This window comes from Varanus komodoensis, unplaced genomic scaffold, assembly GCF_004798865.1.
Source record: "Varanus komodoensis strain SLA01 unplaced genomic scaffold, ASM479886v1 scaffold29_1, whole genome shotgun sequence".
Classification (NCBI taxonomy): domain Eukaryota; kingdom Metazoa; phylum Chordata; class Lepidosauria; order Squamata; family Varanidae; genus Varanus; species Varanus komodoensis.
The window spans coordinates 7581508-7603412 of NW_025335759.1; the positions used below are offsets into that span (position 1 = coordinate 7581508).

A 21905-nucleotide genomic window follows, 5' to 3' on the forward strand; every position below is an offset into this window, starting at 1 on the left:
AAGCTCCATTCACGTGATTGATAAAAAGGTTTCAGAACAGCCAATACCACCAGTATTTGGCTCTAAATATTTGTGATATAGGAGATCAACCACAGCCAGTTGATCAAACAGGCTGACAAAAGGCTCCAGCACAGGACCTGATTCTCATAATGTGGTGCAGATGGACAATATTAATTTATCCCTAAAAAATACTCATACTGAGCTCCCCTGCACCCAATGAAGTATCCACCCTGATATCACCCAAAGGTAGGGTCACCCAAATGTAATTTTGTATCACATGAAATCAACCTACTCCATAAAGAGGAAATGAACATATTTAGCTGTTCAGAACAACAAAAAGGCATATCTTTAAATTCAAGGACTCTTTCAATTCAGACTTTATTTTTTAAAAAAGTCATGAACTCAATAAATTACACAATCATTCCCCCCATCCTTTTTAATAAATTCTTCACAAAATAGATTTTGCAATTTATAAGGAAAAGCTTTGAAAATTTGCTTTCTTTCTGTTAAGTGCTGATGAGTATCTCAACTTCTGTGTTACGCTGGTGGATTGTTTTGTAGCTGCTACAATAGTTTTGATTTCAGAGATTTTACAGGAACCCAAAGCCAAACACAAGCAACAACAAAAGTCACACACACACACACACACACAAATTTCAGGGACAATTATTCAGTGGATAATTAATGGAACAATCAAGTTAGCATTCAATGCCAATGGGCTAAGCACCATGGAGGTCACCTGGGGAAGCCTCCCCAACAAGAAACCAGTGCACTTTGGGCATTGTTTTACAATGTGGTGTGTGTAAATGCATATATATAAATTTGCTCTATTTGTAGTTTTCCCATTTAAGAAGCACATGCAATAATGTATCCAAACTCTGGATATGCCAATAACTGCAAGTGCCAAAAATTTGTACACAGTAATCAGACTACTTAGGACACAGATGAGTGAGTTCATGCTTTTTCTAGTTCTCATAGACTGCCAAGCCCCTGTAGCTCATGTCCGTGCTCTTTTGTTTGAAACACATGTTAGAAAGTGTGCTGCTGATGGGTGGCAGAGCAGCACTATACAAGATCCCTAGGACTGCCTTCCTACCTGCCATATAATCTTGTCTCTAAAGGCACAGGTGGTGCTTTAAAGAGTAAAGAGACTTATCATTTACACTGCAACTGCACAGAAAGTTAAGCTATCCTTTGCAGCCAGAGGACAGACATTAATTAGATCCTCAGCTTACACAATATAGCATCATACTGGAAGCCAGACAGACAGAGATATGCAATAGACACCAACTGGAATTTTCCCCAAGTGCACCTCAGTGAAATCTCAAGTTGCTTTTGTGACATTTCCTCAAATATTACTTTAGACAAGATTTTCAACTTGAAAATTTTCCAGAGGCTTTATATATAGTTACGACTGTACTCCTAGGTTCACTTACCTAGAAGTTAAGTCCCACTGAACACCATGAGACTTGCTTCCACACTAACATTTATAAGACAGAACTGCATGACTGATAACTGGATTTTAAGCAAAGGGATATCCATTTTTCAATCCAGGGATGTATTTTAATTTGAAAGGTATCTTGCTTAGCATGGGCATACTAACTTAGGAATAAACCGACACGTGTGTTTTATGAGAAAACAAAGGTCAATTCATTTGCTGTGTACTAGACTGTAGCTGATGGCATTAGAACAATATCAACCCAAACAAAGCTGTTTTCAATGACTAAATGAACATGTACACATTCTTCCACTTTCCCTATGGAAATTCTCTATTTACTCTTGAATCAGTTTTAATTCCTATCTGTTATCAAGCCCAATATATTAAAGCAAAATAAAGTGTGGATCCATTTTCACCCTGTGCATGGAGAGCAAGGTGCAAAGTGGTATTAGCCTGCACACCAGCAGATTGGAAAGGAAAAGCAGATTACTGAATGGTTCAGGATAAGGGTTGGAAAAGGAAGGCCTCATTTCAGGAGTAAATGAACTAGCCATGATCTAGTGCACATGGAAAACAGTAGTGATGGGGACTAAGCTGGCATGTAGGAGAGGAGAGGGCTATATTGTCCTCTGGATGAGTCCCTTCTGCATCCTGTTCTCTGAACATTGTGTAAGCAGGATTGTGCTGAGCGTTCTCCATCTGCAAACCAAAATTTATGAACAAACCAGATCAAAAGAAAAAGCCTATTCCTTTCTGCAGAGGAAACCCTATCCCCAAATTAGCAGTATTTTTGAACACAAAAAGAATCTGAATAGTTGGATGAATCACAAAACTTTCAGACCCCTTTCCCTGCAAGCAAGCAAACAAGACAAGTATCTCATCCTCAAGATCACCACAAACAAGTGACTTGAAGAACCTCTACTAAAAATGAGGGCAGTAATTAATATGACTATCCTCCATACCAGGCCAACACAAGTTCTGGACAATAAAGTTTTCAGCAGAACCAGGCAGGGATTTTTTTCTCCCCTATGATTTACTTTTCAAAAACATGAAGTTAATTAAGTAAGCATTAAAGGTAACAATGGATATCAAATGCAGTATGAAATGCAAAAATGGTTAGCAAGTGACTGGTCTATCAAATGCACACTCCATTGTCCTAGAAAAATGAAGCTGAATGTTTAATGACCTGACCAAGGTGCTGGCACATGAGTGCTGGAATGTGCCATCAGACTATTTATTGCAGTCATCCAATCTAAGGGATTTTCCCAAAGTAGCTCAGTGCTTGAATCACAGGTTCCCTTTGCATCATCACATTTTGTGCCATCACCTTTTTTCTTTAAGGAAAAAAAAGTGGAGAATGATTATATGCTGGGGAATACATGGATGAGCCATTGTCATCCAAACCTATGAGAGACACTATAAATAATGGGGATATTTTGTCCATATGGAAAGTGGGGGAGGGGAGTCAAGTCACCCATACTGACATAAATATATACATGTTTACTCTACAAAGTAGAATGATTTGCATTACCAGCATGCAAATCTTCTGTTCCATGGGCATTCCAAATTCTGCAATAGGAAACTGGAATGTTTGAAATTCCATAATGTATTCCTAGAAAGCAATCACCTAACTTGTCAATTTTCCTGGCCAGGTGGATAGCGTTACAGCTGTAGCTTGGAAATATACACATATGGGTACTGAAAGAATGGCCATCTTCAGCGTAGTTTACAAAAATCTAGAGAAATGCAATGGAAAAAGACACTGAACCCTGACACCTTGAATTTGGGTTAGTCTGGTTTTTGCTTCCACAAAATGTTGCACCATTGTTACAGACACAATTCTACTACAAGGGAAAAGTCCTCCAGAGGTCACGTGTCCCAGCTGCTGTCTTTAAAAGCAATTTTGACTAACCGGAGTTCTAATTCAAAAGCATCTGGGCGGTCTTGTGGGTTAGCAGCAAGCATTTCCTTAATCAGCTGTTTCATACGAGCATTCATTGTCTTTTTTTTAACAGGAATGAGTAGTTCCATTTTCGGATTTTCCAGCAATGCCTCACCAACAGGCACAATTTCAGTCCCTTGCTTAACATAGCTCCCCAACAGTTCTTTCTTTGTCTCTGTGTCTATGAAAGTGATCCTTTCCAACATTGCCCAGATAATAATTCCCAATGCAAAGATGTCTGCTTTGGCAGTGTAGTGACCTTCCCAAACTTCAGGAGCCATGTAGAAGTCTGTGCCACAAGCAGTAGAAAGAAAACATTTATTTACGTTCACAGGCTCTTCGGGGTTTTGTCCTGAAGCCGAGCAAACCTTACTCAGCCCAAAATCAGCTACTTTCAAAGTGGGTTCTAAGTCACTAGCATCCATCCTGCTTTGAGAAATCAATATGTTATCAGGCTTGAGGTCACGGTGAATGATCTGATTCTTGTGCAAGAAAGCCAGGGCACTGCTGAGCTGAAGCATAAAGCTGGTGTTGGTCTTACGGCTGGGCTTTCGGGATAGGAGATATTCATTCATGTCACCTCCATCACAGAAATCCATCACAAACCAAAGATAGTAGGCGCTTCTGGGATCAAAGGCAATTTCACCTTTCAAGGAGGTCTCTACAAGCTATAATGAGAAGAGATTTGATATACAAGTTCAGCAAACATGTTTCAAGTAAGTAAACAGTCATTGTTTAAAAGGATACCAAGAGCTACATTTTTAAAGAAAAATGTGTGAATTATTTAAAAAAACTTTCTATTGTGATCACTCTCCTAATTTTCTTCTTTGATAAGCAATATTTTCAAACACACTCAGGCAGCACACATCTATCGCAATCATCTCACCCACTTAACCAACATTTTTCATAAAAACACAGGCTCAATTCAGATATACTAAATTGTTTTGCACTAACCAGTTTAGAATTCAAGGAAAATTTGACCCTCCAACATGCAGACAAATCATGGTTTGGAACTGCTTGCCCGCTTTCAATTTTCAATCTGTTCAGACTGTCAGTTTCTATGGCACAGGAAATTTAGGAAATCCTGGCTGTAACTATGGCTTACAACCCCATTTCAAGACAAGGCTTACATTTCTAGCTTGCTTTGCTGGCTGACTGCAAACTCTAGTTTATCTACAAAGGGCACAATAAACCAGTTAAGTTTCCTTAGCAATGGATTGGTATGACTGAAAGAAGCGGCTATATTCTAAGTTTTACTAATTTCTTGCTAAAGCTTCACTTGTCCTTTGCTAATGGAGTTTACCTAATGGAACACTGAATATACATTCTCCTCCATCTGTACAGATTTATTTATTTATTTATTTATTCGTTCATCATTCATTTATTCATTGTTGAGTTGAGTTCAGCTGAGTTGTATGCTACCCGATTACCTGTGGGCTCTCCGGGCAGCTTACAAAAAATGGATGAGTGCCATCAGGCTAACAATGTATAGCTACCAACACACACACACACACAGGCTCTTGCTTTTGTTCTCAAGGTTTTTTTTTTAAAGTGCAACCAATTTACTGACTATTCCTCAGCAATGCATGAAACATGAATTGCTGAGCAGCTCCCCACCACCACCCTGCCCCTCCAATCTACACGACATGTTCCCCACCTCAACATTTCCTTCTCTCCATGTTAGATTATGTGGGGGGGGGGGGGGGCAGGGTGGAGGCAATCAGAGTTTACATTAGAAAAATGAGAACTTAATAAAATCCATGCTATTTGAGACCCAAGATCCATCTAGTTCAACACTCCATTCACATAGTAGCAAACCAGGTTCCCTCAAGCAGGTTGGGTGCAAGACCTTCTCCTGGCAAAGCTCCTCAGCAATTGGTAAATGCAGGCATTTACCAATTGGTACAGGAGGTAGCACATAGCCAGCAGGTCTTGTAGCCACTGATAGCTTCCTCCTGCATGAATCTGTCTAATTCCTTTTTAAAGTCATCCAGATTGGCAGTCATCACCACTTCTCATGGCAGCAAATTCCATAGGTCAGCTATATGCTATATGAAGAACTTCCTTTTATCTGTTCTAAAACTCCCACCAGTCAGCTTCATGGGATGACCCCAAGTACAAGCAATATGGGAAAGGCAAAAAAACACAAACAAAAACCCCTCCCTCCCTCCGTACTTTCTCCCCATCATTCATTATTTTAAACACTTCTGTCATGTCTCCTCTTAGTCACCTTTTTTTCTAAGCTGGACAGTCCTAATTGTTGTCAATGTTCCTCATGGGGGAGCTGATCCAGTTCCCTGATCATTTCTGTTGCCCTTTCTGTACTTTTTCCAACTGAATAATGCCCTTTTTCTGGTAAGGTCACCAGAAAGGAACACAATATTCCAAGTGTGGTTGTACCAAAGATTTGTATAAGGGAAGTAAGATTTTGGCAGTTCCATTTTGTATTCCATCCCTAATTATGCCTAGCATGTAGTTTGCCAGTTTCACAGCAGCTGAACACTGAGCTAACATTTTCACTGAGCTGTCCATCACTACCCCATATCCCTTTTTTGCTCAGTCACTGCTAGTGTATACTTAAAGTTGGGATTTTTTTTGCCCCAACATGCATTACTGTACACTTGCTTATATTGAGCAAGTATTTACTTTTCTGGCAAATGTATTTGCCATTCTGATACCCTTTCTCCCAGCTTGGAGAGATCCCTTTGGAGCTCCTCACAATCCCTTTTGGTTTTAATTACCTAAAAAGTTTAGTGTCATCAGCAAACTTGGCTAATTCCCTACCTACTCTTAATTCCAGATCATATATGAATATGTTCAAAAGCATTGTCCTAATACAGAATCCTGTGGGACTCAACTGGTGACATCTCTCTATTGAAAGAAATTACCATTTATTCCCACCTTCTACCTTCTCTTTGTTAACCACTTAGTGATCCATAACAGGACTGCTGTTTCATTGCATGACTGCTCAGTTTGCTCAGGAGCCTTTGATGAGGAACTTTGTGAAAAGCCTTTTAGAAGTCCAAGTAAACAATGCATACTGGATCGCTACTGTCTACAAGCTTACTGGCACTCTCAAAGAACTCCAATAGGTTAGTGCAGGGGTTGGCAACCTTTAACACTCAAAGAGCCATTTGGACCCATTTCCCACACAAAAGAAAACACCGGGAGCCACAAAACCCTTTTGACATCTAAAGATAACACTGCATATATTGTTTTTTACCTTAATGCTATGCATATCTTCATTATGATTTAGCTGCAGCTCTTGTTCAGTCACTAAAAACTGTTATTTTTAATCTTACATTAGTAGGACTCCTTTCATATATTTTGAATAGGAGAACAGCTTCCTGGAGAGTCAAAGTCAGTGCTAAAGGGCTGCATGCATTAAACAGCAAACCCCATAAGTTCATCAGCAGTAAAAGCAAATGAATCTACCCATGTGTTCAGTAAATCAGCGTGGGTCCACAGATCGAAGGCTGTGCTGGAGATATAGGTGTGTTTTAACATTCAGATGAAGGAGATTACACTGGGACAAAGAGAATCCTTTGTGTAACATGACAGCCTGCAGGAAGCTTGTTTAGCAGAGGAATAGGGATTTACTTAACTAGCTGATTTACTTAATTAGCTAATGCTGAGTTCCTGAGTGGAGCTTCAAGCAGATCAGCGGCCGTCGGCTGGGCCGGTGCATGTTTTGAATGAAGGAGCCACAGCAGAGGGGTTCAAGAGCCACGTGCGGCTCTGGAGCCACGGGTTGCTGACCCCTGGGTTAGAGAGACAAGACTTCCCCTTGCAGAAGCCATTCTGAATTTTTTTCAGCAGGGCTTCTCCCATTATATGCTTACTGATTCTATCTTTAATCCTGCCTTCAAAGAGTTTACAGGAACAGGAACTGGCCTGTAATTTCCCAGATCGCCCTAGAACTCCCTTTAAAAAATTGTGTTACATTGGCCTATCCTCTGGTACAAGGGCTAAATTAAGGGACATGTTAAGTATTTTCATAAGAAGGTAAGCAATTTCATACTTGTGTTCTTTGATAACTCTAGGATGGATACCACCAGGACTTAGGTGACTTGCTGGCTTTCAGTTTGTCAATAAGGTTGAGAATTTCATATTTTATCACTATTATCTGCCCTAATTCCTCAGACTACATTCCAGAACACTATAAGTTCAGGGACAGGTATCTGCTCTGCATCTTATACTGTGAAAACTGATGAAAATAATTTATTCAACTTCTCCACAATATCCTTGCCTCTCCCCCCTTGTGCTCCTTTAAATCCAAATTGACTTGACCTACAGAAAAAAAAATTAAAAGAGAGTATAGTTTATTATTTTACTGAATTTTTATTCTTGGTTTTCTTTTTAAAGTGCTGCTGCACAACCCAACCATATGCTCTTTGGAAATACTGGACTTGCATTCAAGGAGCAGGACAATAAATATTATTAAAATTGATGAAATTATATCATTTTCTGAGACAGTGATGACTTTTCAAAGAGGGCCTTTGCAAAGGCTATGAAAATTATTATTACTCCATCTTCCTCCAGAATGAACCTGGCAGCACTCCTTCCTACAAAGCCATTGACATTTCTATATGTCAGAATAATGATCTGCAATGTTGCTGTGGCACAAAAATTGGTACTTAATTTAATGTTTGGAAGACCTTTTCCTTTTGAGTAGCAACATACTTTCCAGAAGTTGCTTATACACCTAGTTCTTCTTTTAAGCATGGTCAACTTTTAGTAAAATAATTCAAACTGAACTGTATTCACAATCTAAAGATTGCTCTGCTGACAACATGGACATGTCTGCTATAACTGCTTTGTGTGAGTTCTCTAAAGGTTCATACTACCTCACAGGATGATATGGCTAAACCATCGATGGTATTTTAAAACTGCAGCAAATATAGAGATGCAAATGTAATTCAAACATTTAAGAGCACTGAGTAGTATTCATGTATCCAGCCTCCTCTTTCTGGCTATATGATTTAATAGTTGTCCTTATCTGCTCCACCCCCATTTACCTCCAACCCAAAATGCCTGTTACACTACCTAGAGACTTGTAAATTTACCTGTAAATAAAGAGAGGAGCTAGAACCATGGGACATCTTCTGCACCATGCCATCTTTTTGTAAGATGCATTCCTCCAGATGAATAACGTTTGGATGTTGGCTCTTGATGCTGCTAAGTGCCCAAAATTCACGTAAGGCTAGTTCCACATTCTCTGGAGCATGGCACCGAATCTTCTTAACTGCAACACGTGCAGAGGTTTTCCTCACCACAGCTTCATACACCACACCGTAGCTGCCACGACCCACCTCCCGTATTAGATCGTACTTGGGCTGGCTACTCACCATCTTCAAGGTATCTATAAAAAATGAACACAAAAACTTAAACACAATTAAGACACGTATAGCTTATTTGTGCGAGTGCAAAGGCAAAAGGGAGGGTATTTATTTCTACGCTGGATGTTACCTTTAAAACTTAAAAAGGTTGAGACCAGGTTATCTGAACAAATATATAAGTGCAGAAGTGGGATATAAGGATATACGTATTCCTTATGAAACATCACATTTAATCTGAAATTACTACATGACCAACAGCTACCATTGCTAGAAAAAGCATTACATAGTAGTTGCTGCTTTTATTGCTGGTGCCAAATGTTTGGCATTTCTATATTATGTCTATCTTATTTTTGTAGCTGTTTATGTTTTAATTTTGGAACCATCTTGAGGGCCCTTTTTGCACAGAAAGGAATTACATAAGAACATTAAACACATGCTGTAGATGTCCACTTTACCCCCATTATGCAACTCTCTCAGTTGCTGTGCCACTTTACAATGCTTTTTCTGACAATGGTGGCTACTGCCCACGTAGTAATTCCAGCTATGTCTAATTAGTCCTCAGGAATACATGGAAGCTTTTGTTGTTTTTGCTATAACAGAGTAACTGCTACTATTCAGAAACAACATTCAAATACTAAAGTGAGACACACAAAGATGCAAGGAACTACCAAATAGTTATTAAAAGACAAAACTTTCATACAGGTATGGGAATAGGCACCATAACTTTTCTGTGATAATGACAGCAATGAATAAACTGTATTCATCATAAAGGTACCTTTTAATCTATACCCTAGAAAAAGCTCACTATGCAACCAGTTCTTAGCATTCAAACAAGATGCTGGATCTTCTCCAAGGAAAAGATCTTGGAGAATAGTAAACAACTATTATATAGTAGATACAGGATCTCCATAAACAAGCTGAAGAGGGGATAATATTAGATAACTCCCAGGTAATCCTTGTAAATTTATAACTCAGAGGCAATGTCATTGAAATCCATAATCAGTGTATATGGATAGCAACTGTGCGATCAGGATAGCAGCTCTGTTCCTATTCACTCTGACCCCTTATCATCTTGCCTTTTCCCTATCACCTATTTCATACCAGTGAATTGCAACTATTTGCTAATTGTGTATACCAGGAATTGTTGCATATGTAGTCTAAAACACTGTCCAGATTTTTACCTATTTGGCTGGAAGAATATCACCTTTCCTACTCATGCTCTTAACAGATTCTGGACATTCTAGAACTAGATAGCTAGATAACAATATTAGGATACTTGAAGGAACATCTTTTCCCTATATGCCCTCCTGCCCCTTAAGCTCTGCAGCAGAGGCCCTGCTCTGGGAACCCTCCTTGAAGGAGGTTAGGAGAGAGAACACTCAGAGGAGGGCTTTCTCTGTGGTGGTGCCCTGGCTGTGGAATGGGCTCCCCAGAGAGGTTCACCTGGCGCTGACATTATATGCTTTTCGGCACCAGGTCAAGACCTTTCTATTTACCCAATATTTTAAAGTTTAAATATTTTAATTATGTTATTATTGATAAAATGCAACTGAGGATCTATCTTGTCATGGTTTGATGTATTTATTAGGTATTTATTATATTGTAAGCCATCCAGAGACAACTCATATTGGATGGGGTAAAAATATCCTAATAATAAATAAAGGAAAGAAAAGAGATTAGAGGCAGATTCTCTAGCAGGACAATACAACAAACCATATTTTCTGAACTTCTGTGAGAAACAGCTCTTCCACATAACCTGAGCAAAGTTTATCCAGCCAAAACAGCCAGATGGAAGAAGTCAAGGTTCCTCCACCTTGAGTTCTGTGGAGGACCACCAGGAGTCTAACTTGTGTCATTTGTACATTACAAGTGAGCGATACAAAAACCCATTCCTCTTGCAGACACTGAAAGTTGTGCAGATATGTCACTGCTTCCCACCAATAGTACAATCTTATGTAAGCTTAAAGGGGCAATCTCCCTCACTTAAATATGCACAAAACTGCAGCTACCAATCTGCATTTTGGAGTCTTCAACAGACCCCAGCAGATGTGAATAGTATAAAATACGAGTACGTAACACATGGACTTAACAATCAGAGAATCGGGATTGGCCAGGGCTCCCTGCTGATAGGACTGGCAGGAAAACAAACAAACCCAACAGCCCACAGTAACTTGCTCCGCAGAACCCATCAAGTGAAGCTTATTGCAGCATGGGGTGAACACTATCACCTGCTCAGATCCACAGAATGAAGACAAAGATACAGAAGACTGAGCAAGAAACCGCTGACCGCTCAACCGAGCTCACACTCGGCGGCCAGCTGCAGTTGACAGTCCTTGAACCTGCAGCCGCGAACAGGGCTCGTGTTCTAATTCCGTGCTGTGGGAAGCGCTTCGGCCGCTGCTTTTCAGCCTCGGTTAACAGCAACGAGAAAAGACCGGCAGGCCGGATGGCTTCGAGACCTCCTCCTGCTCCCGAAGCAAGATAACAACAGTCTTATCAACTCAGCTTTAGTGCCAGTAACGTGTGAACAGGCCCTTCAGACACGCAAACTAATTCCTGTTTGGCCAGAAATATCCTGTCACGGCAACACACAGGCTGTCAGGGACTGAGGAGAGGCGGCGGCTGCAGCAGCAGCGAAGCCTACCAGGCCTCAAACCGACGGACAGCCTCCAAGAGCCAGGCCGCTCGACTTGGGTCTCCTCAGGCCCAAGCCACCGGGGCGCCCAAAGCTCCGAACTCTGCCCAGAGGACCTGTCATGAGGCGTCCTCGGTGCTTCGGACGCCGTTCTCACGCCCCGACCCAAAGCTTCCACTTGGGACTTGCAGTTGAGGCCCGAACGTGACGTATTTTGCTGTTGGTGGTGCTGGTTTTTACCTCAGAGCCGCCGCGGCGCTCTCTCCTCCTGGCCGCCATTATCAGGCTCCCTTCCCCCCTTACTTCTCCCGGGTTCGCTGACACACCCCCTTCTGGGCCAAGCGCGCGCACCTCCTCTGACAGGCGCACGCGCACAGGCACACCGAAGTCGCCCCCACTCCGCGCCTCCTGATTGGCTCCTATGGGGAGGAGAGCGGGACTCCGCCTTCTCTTCCCTATGCGAAGCGCGCCCGCCGCTTCTCATTGGCTGCTCTCCTCAGAGCCGGCGCCTCGTTGTTGGGGTTCCCCCCTCTCTTTTGCGCAAAGTTAGGCGGGCTGGCTTGCTTGCACAGCAAGAGCAACCCTGAAGTCCGCTAAGCGTTCATTGGCTTTCGTACATGTATGTATGCATCTATGCATGCATGCACGCACGCACGCCCTACAAGGAACGTTGCGGCAAACGACAGCAACAGGGGGTGCATTTCATTTTGTTTACTCGTTTATTTTCCTCCGGCTTGCATTTATTGTTTTATTTGGGGAATGGTGATCGCGATGCATCTCCAAGACGCGGCTTCCACCGTGGGGCTTGCGGATTTCTTCCCCCACCACCAAAAGCAAAAGCTCGCTCGCGCGGCAACGGGAGCCAGTTCACGAAGAGAGTCACTTTCAGAATAGGCCGGGATGGGGGGGGGGAGGGGAGGTAGATGCGCACGCTGCTTTGACTTCCCGCGCGCAAGAAACGCGACCCCACGCGCATGCAGCATCGCCAGGCAGCTCCTGCAAGTGATGGACCCGGAGCGCGTGGCGTTCGTCTCGCGAAAAAAGGACTCGTGCAGAAACGGCGGCGGCGACCTTTGCGCAGCAGCGCATCTCCCAGCCGCGGCTGCTTCGTGCGCGCATCCTCATCCCCGCGGGAGCTGAGGACCGTTTGCGGGTGGTGCACAGTAGGCCGCTCTCCTCCCCTGTTCTCCCACCCCGCAGCAGCCCGCGCTGCTGCCCCCTGCTTGCTGCCTTTCCCTCTGCAAAATACCTACCGTGACTGTCACCCAGAGGTCTTCCTGCCGGCTTCCCCGCTGGAATTGTGTGCATTTCTCATATTGGGTTTTTCTTCCTGTAATTAGATGTTGGGCAATCTCCCCCCCGCCACCACCTTTAAAAATAAATAAAATAACAATGGAATCTTCTGATGCCTCTGCCTTTCTTAAAGCAGAGAAAAAGGAAAACCTCCCCCGCGCTCGTCATACACAGTGGGTTGTTATTTTGCAACGTGAGGAAGGTTGGGGACACCTTTTGTTAGCTCCCCCCCTTCTCGCCACCACGCCGTGGGGGACATGCTTCTGTGGCTGCTGCAGACACACTAAGGTTGAAATGGGATGGTAGGATCTTTCCCACCCCTCTCCACTAAAGGATGGAGGGCTGTTGGTATCTTCCCTTAAAGGGACACCGTCTTTCCCTTTTCTCTTGTTAGATAAAATGAGAGCATTTTATCTATGTGGCATCGGTGTGTGGCGAGTGGGGGAATCTTCGATTTTGAAGGCGAGGATGGGAACATCAGATTCTCTCCTGGCTAACACTGAGCTGAAATTTTTCCAAATGCATTTCTCTGAGAAAATTCCTTTTCAAGTGTTATTTTGCTTGCTCTGGGTAGGAAAAGGTGACTTTGCAAAATTTTTCCTACCATTTTGTTTTGTGGCAGCTGCTTCATCACATAAGAATCTTCTATACCTTACCTTCTGCTGCTTTATATATAAACATAAACACCAAACAAAAGGGCCATCTATTTTGGCATTCCATTCACACAGTGGCTAACCAGCTCCTCACAGGAAACCCACAACCAGGGGGCCCTCCACCCATGTTTCCCAGCAAGTGGTTTATATAAACATGGTGTGCCTACTGGGGCAGTACAAAGCCATCAGGGCTAGTAGCTTTATCCGCCATTAATTAATCCCATCCCTTTTAAAGTCATCCACATTGGTGGCCACTGCATCTTGTAGAAAGGAATGCCATAGTTTATGCTGTGGGAAGAAGTCCTTGTTTTTATCTGCTCTGAATCTCCATCAGCTTCAAGAGATAATCCCTCTGGACAACAGAGATAAAAATTTCTCCCCATTCACTTTCTCCACAACATGCAGAATTTGGAACACCTCTATCATGTATCCCCTTTCTCAACTATTTTCTATTTCTGAACAATCTCAGATGTTTAACCTTTCCTCATAGGGGATGTGTTCATTTTAATTGTCCTTCCCTGCACTTTTTCCAGCCCCACAATAATCCTTTCTAAGTGTGCTGATCAGAACCACACTAGAACATTGCACATAGATTCGTGTAAAGCCAGTATGCTTTTGGGAGTTTTCAATTCCTTCCCTAATGATTCCTAATGTGGAGTTCACCTTTTCCATCAAGCTGTCCACCACAACCCCATAATCTCTTTCTTGATCGATCACCAGTACCTCCAATCCCATCAATTTGTGCTTGGAGTTGGGCCTCTTTGCCTCAGTATGCATCACTTTACATTTGTTTACATTGAAGCAAATGCGCTATTTTGATGCCCGCTGCCCATTTGAAGAAATCCTTTTGGAGCGCCCCACGATCCCTTTTTAACAACCCTAAATAATTTGGTGTCATCAGCAGACTTGGCCACTTCACTGCACGCTCCTAACTCCAGATTATTTTTTTGTCCTTACGTGTTCTCCAATTGTCTCCAGTATGTGGGAACCCTATGAAGCGTCCTTTCCTTCACTGCACCGCTCAGCTTAAGGCTGTAGTTTCCTTTATGGAATCAAAACATCTCAGATTTGGTTCTCCTTTTCTTCTTCTGCCTTTGACTTTCCCCATGATTATCTTTTCCAGTGAGTCTTGGCTTCTCATGATGTGCCCAAAGTACAACAGCTTCAGTTTCGTCATTTTTGCTTCCAAGCAGTGTTCTGGATTGACTTGAGTTTGGACCCATTGGTTTGTACTTCTGTTTATCCAAGGTAGTCACAAAGCTTTTCTCTAGCACCATGTTTTGAACACATCAATTTTCTTCCTGTCAGTGTTCTTAACTGTCGAGATTATAAGCCCATACATATTGATTGGAAATACAACAGTATGGATGATTTCCTGTATAAGTCCTTATACAATGGAACACCACTGTTTACATTCTTCTGTTAGGAAAAATTACCATCTATTCCTATTCTCTGCTTTCTGTTCTTTAACCAGTTACTGATCCATAAGAGGGTCTGTCATCTTATTCCATGGCTGTTACTTGCTCAGGAATCTTTGGTGAGGACTTTGCCAAAAACTTGGAACTCCAGGTAAACAAAGTCCACCTGTCCATATGTTTACTGTTACTCTCAAAGAGCTGAAAGATTTAATAAGGTGGAACTGAAGCCATGTTGATTCTTTATCAGCAGCACCTGTTCTTCTATATGTTTATTAATTTTATACTTCATAATACTTTCAACCAGTTTACCCAGAACACACATTAAACTAACCAACCTGTAATTTCCTGGACCCTAACTCCTATTTTTTAAAAAAGTGTTACATTGGCTATTTTTCAATGTACAAAGTTTGATCTAGGAACATGTGTTAAAATATCAGCAGTGCCATTTTTGAGTTCTTTAAGAACTCTTGGATGGAGGCCATCTGGGCCTGCTGATTTCTTAACTTTCCATTTGTCCATCAGATTGAAATACTTATCTTTGGTCTTGTCAGTGTTTCAGGCTTCCTTCCTGAAAGCATCACTTCAGGCACAGGAATCTGTCCTGCATCTTCTGCAATGAGGAAGGACAAAAGGAATGTATTCAGCTTTTCCACAGCCTCTTTGTTCTCCTAATCCACACACACACACACACACACACACACACACACACACACACACACGGTACTCCAGTACCTGGAAAGAGGCTGACCAACACAACAATGGAAGAAAGACAAGAAACTGTTACTGTCACTGCTAATGGTGAGCTGCACCCTGAGAAACTTGGATAATTTCTCCTCCTCCTGGACCCCTTTCCCTCTAGTTCCCCACAAAGCACACACACACAATTTCTCTGCCCACAAATAGGGTGGAAGCTCTCAAGAAATACACAGCTCTAGGTTACAGCCACCTGCCAGTTCCAAAGGGAAGGATAACACTTTTGATCAATCTGTGTATCCTGTACATTGTTTATGGCAGAGTAGTCCCACTGAAATATGCCCTGTAGAATTATTTATTTATTTATTTATTTATCGAGGGCATTTCTATCTTGTCCTATACAAGAGTCTCAGATTTACTGTGAAGCCAAGAGGACTGAAGAGGTGCCAGCACCTCCAGATCCCAGATGGTAGGAGTTAAAATCTGGAGGGCACCAGGTTGGGGAAGGCTGCAGGCCTAGAAGGTCTGTTCCCTTTAACTGAGGGTGACAATAATCTTACTAATTCCTATTTTTTTATTTTCAGCATAGGTTTGTTTACCCCATTCCACTATTCCCTGGTCCCAATCAAGCATGTTTCTAATTGAAGGATTCAAAAGAGAACCTCCCATTGCTTATCTTAATGAACAGACAGACTTATAAGGATCCTAAACAATCACCCACTCCAGCCTTCCCCAACCTGTGGTTTGAGATGGGGTAGACTACAGCCCTACCATCCTGTGACAGCAGGACACTGGCCATGATGGCTGGGGATTATGGGAGTTGTAGCCCAGGCCATCTGGAGACCACCTGGTTGTGGAAAGCTGACCTACACTGTGTATCAAATCTGTCTCTAATACTAAACATCCATGTAGGGATCCACACTTGTTACTCCCCTCTCCTTACGTAAAAAGACAAAAGATCCAGCTTTAACCCAAGAAAGGCCATCTCAGGCATTCTATTAAATGGTTCTATATTCACTTTAAACGTGTTTTCATCCTGCTTCAAGCAAAAAGGTGCTCCAGGTGGCTTGCATATAATCAATAAATCGGGACACTCCCTTGCCTGGAAGCTTACAAGATAAAAATAACAGCATGCAAGGAAAAGGGAATGGGGAGGAAAACAGGTGGTCACATTAAAACAAGTGCCTGCATATTACTAGGTGCAAATAGTCGTATCTGGTTATTCCTTAAACCCACAATGTGACCCAATGCACATGTACTCAGAATTAAGCTCAAGAAGTTCAGTGGAATACAAATCTACTTCTAATGACTACAAGATCCCTTGAACAGAGTAGGGACTTACCCTTGAATAAAGATACATAGGCTTGTGCTATGCATTTCTTTCTGGGTAGTAGAAAGCTAATGTAAGAGCTGGCCTCCAATGTTTTCCCCTCCGCTTTTCCAATGGTACAGCAGCCTGCAGTGGCTCTAGGAGATGCCCATATCAATGTACTTCTGGTTAGGTCATCAGCAAGCTACCCTGCAATTCCCCCACATCCAAACTTTGTATATTCTCAGGCGAGACATACCCTGGGCTCAGTATAGTCACAGCAGCTGTCAGCAGTGCATGATGGGGAGAGAGAAATGCTCTGGAGTGTTTTGAGAGGGGTGTGTCAGAAGGGGGCGCCTTGTACCTTCTGATATGGATTGCCTATATTCTACCAGCTACTAGAAAGAGATGGATGGATAAGGCGGATAAAACCTTGGTTAGTAATTCTTGCAGGAGGACCCTGTGAATGCTGTCCATCCAAGACAAGAGAGACCATGGGTTCAAGACCCAATTCACTCTAGATGCAAGTAAAGTCAGCATACAAATTTCCTTGTACAGGGCAAGTTGGTTCCCCACTGCAAAGTCCTCACTCTGCAGACCGGACAGGCAACATGTATACGAATGAGCTCACTGGCAGAACAATACGCCTACTAAGAACAGAGTGCGTATGTAGAGTGGGGACAAGCCATGTTGTAGACAAGATGTAGGATTTTTTCCTGCTTAAACTGGAATAGGATTGCTAAGCAGGGAAGAGAATGAAGAGAGAGACACCCAAAGGAGGAATAAGGTGCTGGTGATGGCAAAATGCGGCAAACGAGGTGTTACAGCTTTAAAGCTGCCATCCCAGCGATTAAAAGTCCAATACTGCAAGACTGGAACACACATTATTTTATGCTGCAGGAAACTGTATGTACCAAAAGCCATAGCGACAGAAGCAGCAGAATATTTCGGGAGAAATATTGTCAGAGCAACGAGTTGTTCACCCCCACATGGGTTGAAGATCACAGTGCCAGGATAAATTGCCAGTGTAGCTTGGTCCCTAGACTACTCTCCTTGCCCTCAGGGACCAAAACACCAGACATCTATTTGCAAAGCAGATCTTTATTGATACTTAATAGCTACAAGACAAAGTAACTCTAAAAGCTCTCAGGTAAGCTGAAAGACAAGCCTCTGCTCATGTCAAGAATGATCGGTGAACCCAAACTAGGGACTTGCCCAGAATTCTTCTCTGTGGGCTCTACCCCCGGGTGAGGGGCCAGCCAGCGAGACCTATGGGACCTGGATACCTAAAGGAACACCTTCTTCCGTATTTGCCCTCCCGCTCCCTGAGATCAGCAGCAGAGGCTCTCCTCCAGGAGAGACATCAGGAGGCAAAGCACCCGGAGGAGGGCCTTCTCTGCGGTGGCACCCCATCTATGGAATGCACTCCCCAGAGAGATTCGCCTGGTGCTGTCGTTATTTGTTTTTCGGCGCCAGGCTAAGACCTTTTTATTTCAACAATATTTTAATAACTTTTAACATCAGCTATATAGGTTTTAATCTGCAGCCAGGGTGGATCTGGATTTTATCTGTATTATGTTTTATTTTTCTTATTTCTGTAAGCCGTCCTGAGGCTATGCGATGGGACGGCATACAAATACTCTAAATAAATAAATATGCAAACCCTCTCAAAGCAGCTCATCTCTCCCAATGCCTTGTCATGGAGTCAGGTACCCAGCAAGGCAGTGGCCCTCCCTCCACTTCTTCAACACCTTCTGTCCCTTCCAAAACCTTTCTGCTCTCCTGGTCGGCCTGGGAACCCCGGACAGCAGCCCTGAGAATGTGGCAAAGGCCCGTGCCTCTCCCCTGGCTTCCTATCTCCGCTTTTCAAGGTCCCCTTTCCCCCCTTCAGAATCCCCACCCTGCTGACTTGGAGCTGTCCACCAAGAGTGGCAGTCGGCTTGCCCCACTACCGTGTCCTGCCTGTCCGAGAGCCCCCAATCCAGCTGCCCCCACACATGCTTGAAGGCACCCACTTCCTAGAAGTTCAGTTCACCTTCATCTCCCCTCCCATACTGTGCTTATTTTATCACTTGAACTGCATAAACAATGCACTTTGCAATGTACATCAGCTCCTTTGGTAGCAAAGTGCAACCTAAACTGAGCTGTGCATACTGCAAAGTACTTCACAGACTAAATCCTATGCGTTCCCAGCATGCCCCAGCCAGCACACACATGCACAAGATTGCACCCTATGACTAATCCTACACACAGTTGCCTGGGAGTAAGACTCATTTAATTCAATGGCACCAATGACTGAGTAGACATGGATAGGAATGTACTGTGGGGCTGCAATCCTATACGTACTTACCGGAGAGTGGGCCCTCTGCAACTCAGTGGGACTTACCTCTGAATAGACCTACATAGGGTTGCAAAATCGCTCAAAAGCTTGAGAGGGTTGGCAGATGGTTTCAAAAGGGCAAAACCTAGCAATGGCGAACCCTCAAGCCAAAAGGTGACAGGGGGTCAGGCACAGACAACTTTAGTAAATTCTAACCACTGCATTATAAGTCTTCTCTCCGCTAGGCCCTTGATGAGTGAAGAATGACAGACAAGAACGGCTGGTGGAGAGGCTACCATTCCATTGCACTGCAAGAAAAGTTTTTAGAAGATGCTTGCTTGCTTGATGAGCAGCAGAAACATTGGCCAAGGCCCCTTGATATAAACACATGAATGTTTTTTCTTCCAGGTAAGAAAGTCTGGCTAGTCACCTGCCTGTTCCTGGTTGGAATCCCCTTTTGCCACGAGGAACTCACTTGCCTAGCCTGGGGCAAGCCTTCCTCTCTCCCACAGCCCCTCCTGCATCTTGATATTACAACACTGTTACTCAGTCTAGCGAGCTGGATGGCAACAAAGCGCAGCAGCAAGGAGTGTTCCTGTCTGGTGTTCCAGCCACCTGGGCCGGCTCCTGGTTTTTGGAGAGGCCTTGGGAAGCCACCCTGAGTGGTCCCCATCTGTCAGCAAGTCTCCCTTCTCACCAGCGTCGTGACCAGCTGTTACTGCTTCTCACCCTTTCTGTCACCAAGGCTAGCACTCGCTTCCCTGATGGCCGCTGTGAGCGAGGAAGCTGCAGCATCTGGTGCGGCTCGTTCTCACGCCACTGTTTTCTGTGCCATCCCTACTAATGGTTCTAATGAAAAAAGGGCAATTCTGAAGCTTCCAAAGCAGCTGGCCCAAACACAGACTGTAGCGGATCTTCGGTTCTATGATTTGTTGTTTAGCCTAGCTGGCAAATCGTGTTTGGCACACAGAGCAGAAAATGGCCAATGTGGTTGTTGGCCATCCACTAACTGATCCAAAGAAAAAATAGCTTACCCATCCATGTCTGCCAGACAATTGGCTTTCTTACCAATTAAAAATCCTTATGTTTAAACAGAAGAGGGCTTTCTACATGGTTAGGCCAAAATACGTTGCCATCGTCCATCACAGAAGGCCATTTTATGAGCCTGTTGGCAGTCTGCCTTCGTGGAAGCAGCCTGAATCAATCCTCTGTCATACAGTGATTTCCATACTTTTCTATACAAAAGTCTGCTTTATCTCTGCAGTGCTTCTCCTACATTTGGGAAGGTCAGGCAACTTTCCCATCCTGATCCTAAAGGGATACATTCTCTAGTTACTGAGCCAAATGTCTTACTGCAGCCATGCATTCAAGTTCTTGGATATTAGAACCTGAAGGAGCACCTCTTCCCTTACATGCCCTCACGCCCCTTAAGATCTGTGGGAGAGGCTCTGCTCTGGGAACCCTCTTTAAAGGAGATAAAAAGAACATCTACCTGGAGCAGGGCCTTCTCTGCAGTGGCATCCAGATTATGGAATGTGCTCCCCAGAGAGGTGTGCCTGGCGCCAAGTTTATATTCTTTTTGGCTCCAGGTTAAAACCTTTTGGTTTAATTGCTATTTTAAAAACTAATATTTTATTGTTGAACAGTCACTGTCTTTGTTTTCTGTTTTCTGTCTTTATGTAATCTTTTGTTGAATTTGTTATTTATAAAGATCATTCTATTGTATTTTAATTGCATGTATTGTGAGCCTTCCTGAGATACCAAGGCACGTGGTGATGGCATACAAAAGTTTTTATATATATATATATATATATATATATATATATGAATGAGGTGGATAAGATCTTCTCAGTCTACATTTATTACTGCTGAAGAGAGCCCATCGGTACCCATGTTCTGAACTGTGCTGTTTTAGTCTTCCTTTAGCTGTTTTGATAGCAGAACACCGGAAGGGCAATGCCTGTAGAAAGCCCATAGTGGCCTTTTTCTTCCCCAGTCACTGCTCTTCAGAGGGATACCCATTCCAACACTGGAGGTCAGGCATTGCCAGCAGGACTAGCGGCACATGCATACTGATCCTCTGTGAATTTGTCTGAACTCCCTTTAGAAGCTATGCAAATTGGTAGCTAGCAGTACTTCTCCACCTGCAGGGAGGAACCTCAGGCCCAAGGACCAAAGCCAGCCCTCCTAGATTCCCCAGACAACCACACCCCCTTCTTATTCCTCTGGCTCCTCCATTTTTTCCCCAACCACTGACCATGTGGGGGCTTCCTGGGATTTGTGTGGCTTTGCTCCCCAATTCTGAAAGCTGGAATGCCTCTCCTAAAGCTCAGCTACTGGCAGTCAATGTTCTAAACTAAAATATGCTGGGGGTTTTGTATTTGTGGCCTTATCCCCTTTGTCTCTTCACACTTCTGTGAAATTGTATTTGATCCTTGACCTGAAAGAGTTTCCACTCTGCGTATCTATGTCTGTACTAAAACTGCATTCTAGTTGTGGGTTGGAGAAGCTAAACTCAACATCAATTTGCTTAATCTACTGTGGCTACACGTCTTAGGCATTTATCAGGGAATAAGCCCTGTTGGACACAGTGGGGCTTACTTTAGAGCAAGCAGATGTAGGATTGCACCATAAGAGTGGAAGCCTGTACAGTGACCTTCCCCAACTTGGTGCCTTCCAGATGTTTTGAACCACAGTACATTTTCTCTGACTGTAACAGGGAATAAGGCAGAAACTGTTTGCCATGGCCCTAGCAGTAAATAATTTTGTTTTAAATGGTCAACATCCAAGGGTGGTAGGAACTGTAGATCAAACAGCTATAGAGCCCCAAAATGTCTCTGTGCTCTGGGAGAAACTAGTATGGCT

General features: G+C 43.3%; 1 protein-coding gene across 1 annotated transcript; it reads right to left on the bottom strand.

The window, feature by feature from the left end:
* Positions 1-353: 353 nt before the first annotated feature.
* PDIK1L (PDLIM1 interacting kinase 1 like) lies at positions 354-11664 on the bottom strand. Its single transcript, XM_044435240.1, has 3 exons — positions 11595-11664; positions 8447-8742; positions 354-4048 (listed from the first exon to the last, which is right to left on the bottom strand). Exons 2-3 carry the CDS (start codon positions 8729-8731, stop codon positions 3308-3310), a joined length of 1026 nt encoding a protein of 341 aa, XP_044291175.1. The 5' UTR covers positions 8732-8742; positions 11595-11664; the 3' UTR covers positions 354-3307.
* Between the last annotated feature and the right edge of the window lie 10241 nt (positions 11665-21905).

Coding starts and splice junctions, on each gene's coding strand:
- PDIK1L (XM_044435240.1), bottom strand. CDS start 8,731: ATGGTGAGTAGCCAGCCCAAGTACGATCTAATACGGGAGGTGGGTCGT. Junction 4,049..8,446: donor GCTCCTCTCTTTATTTACAG/GTAAATTTACAA, acceptor TTCTCATTATAG/CTTGTAGAGACCTCCTTGAA.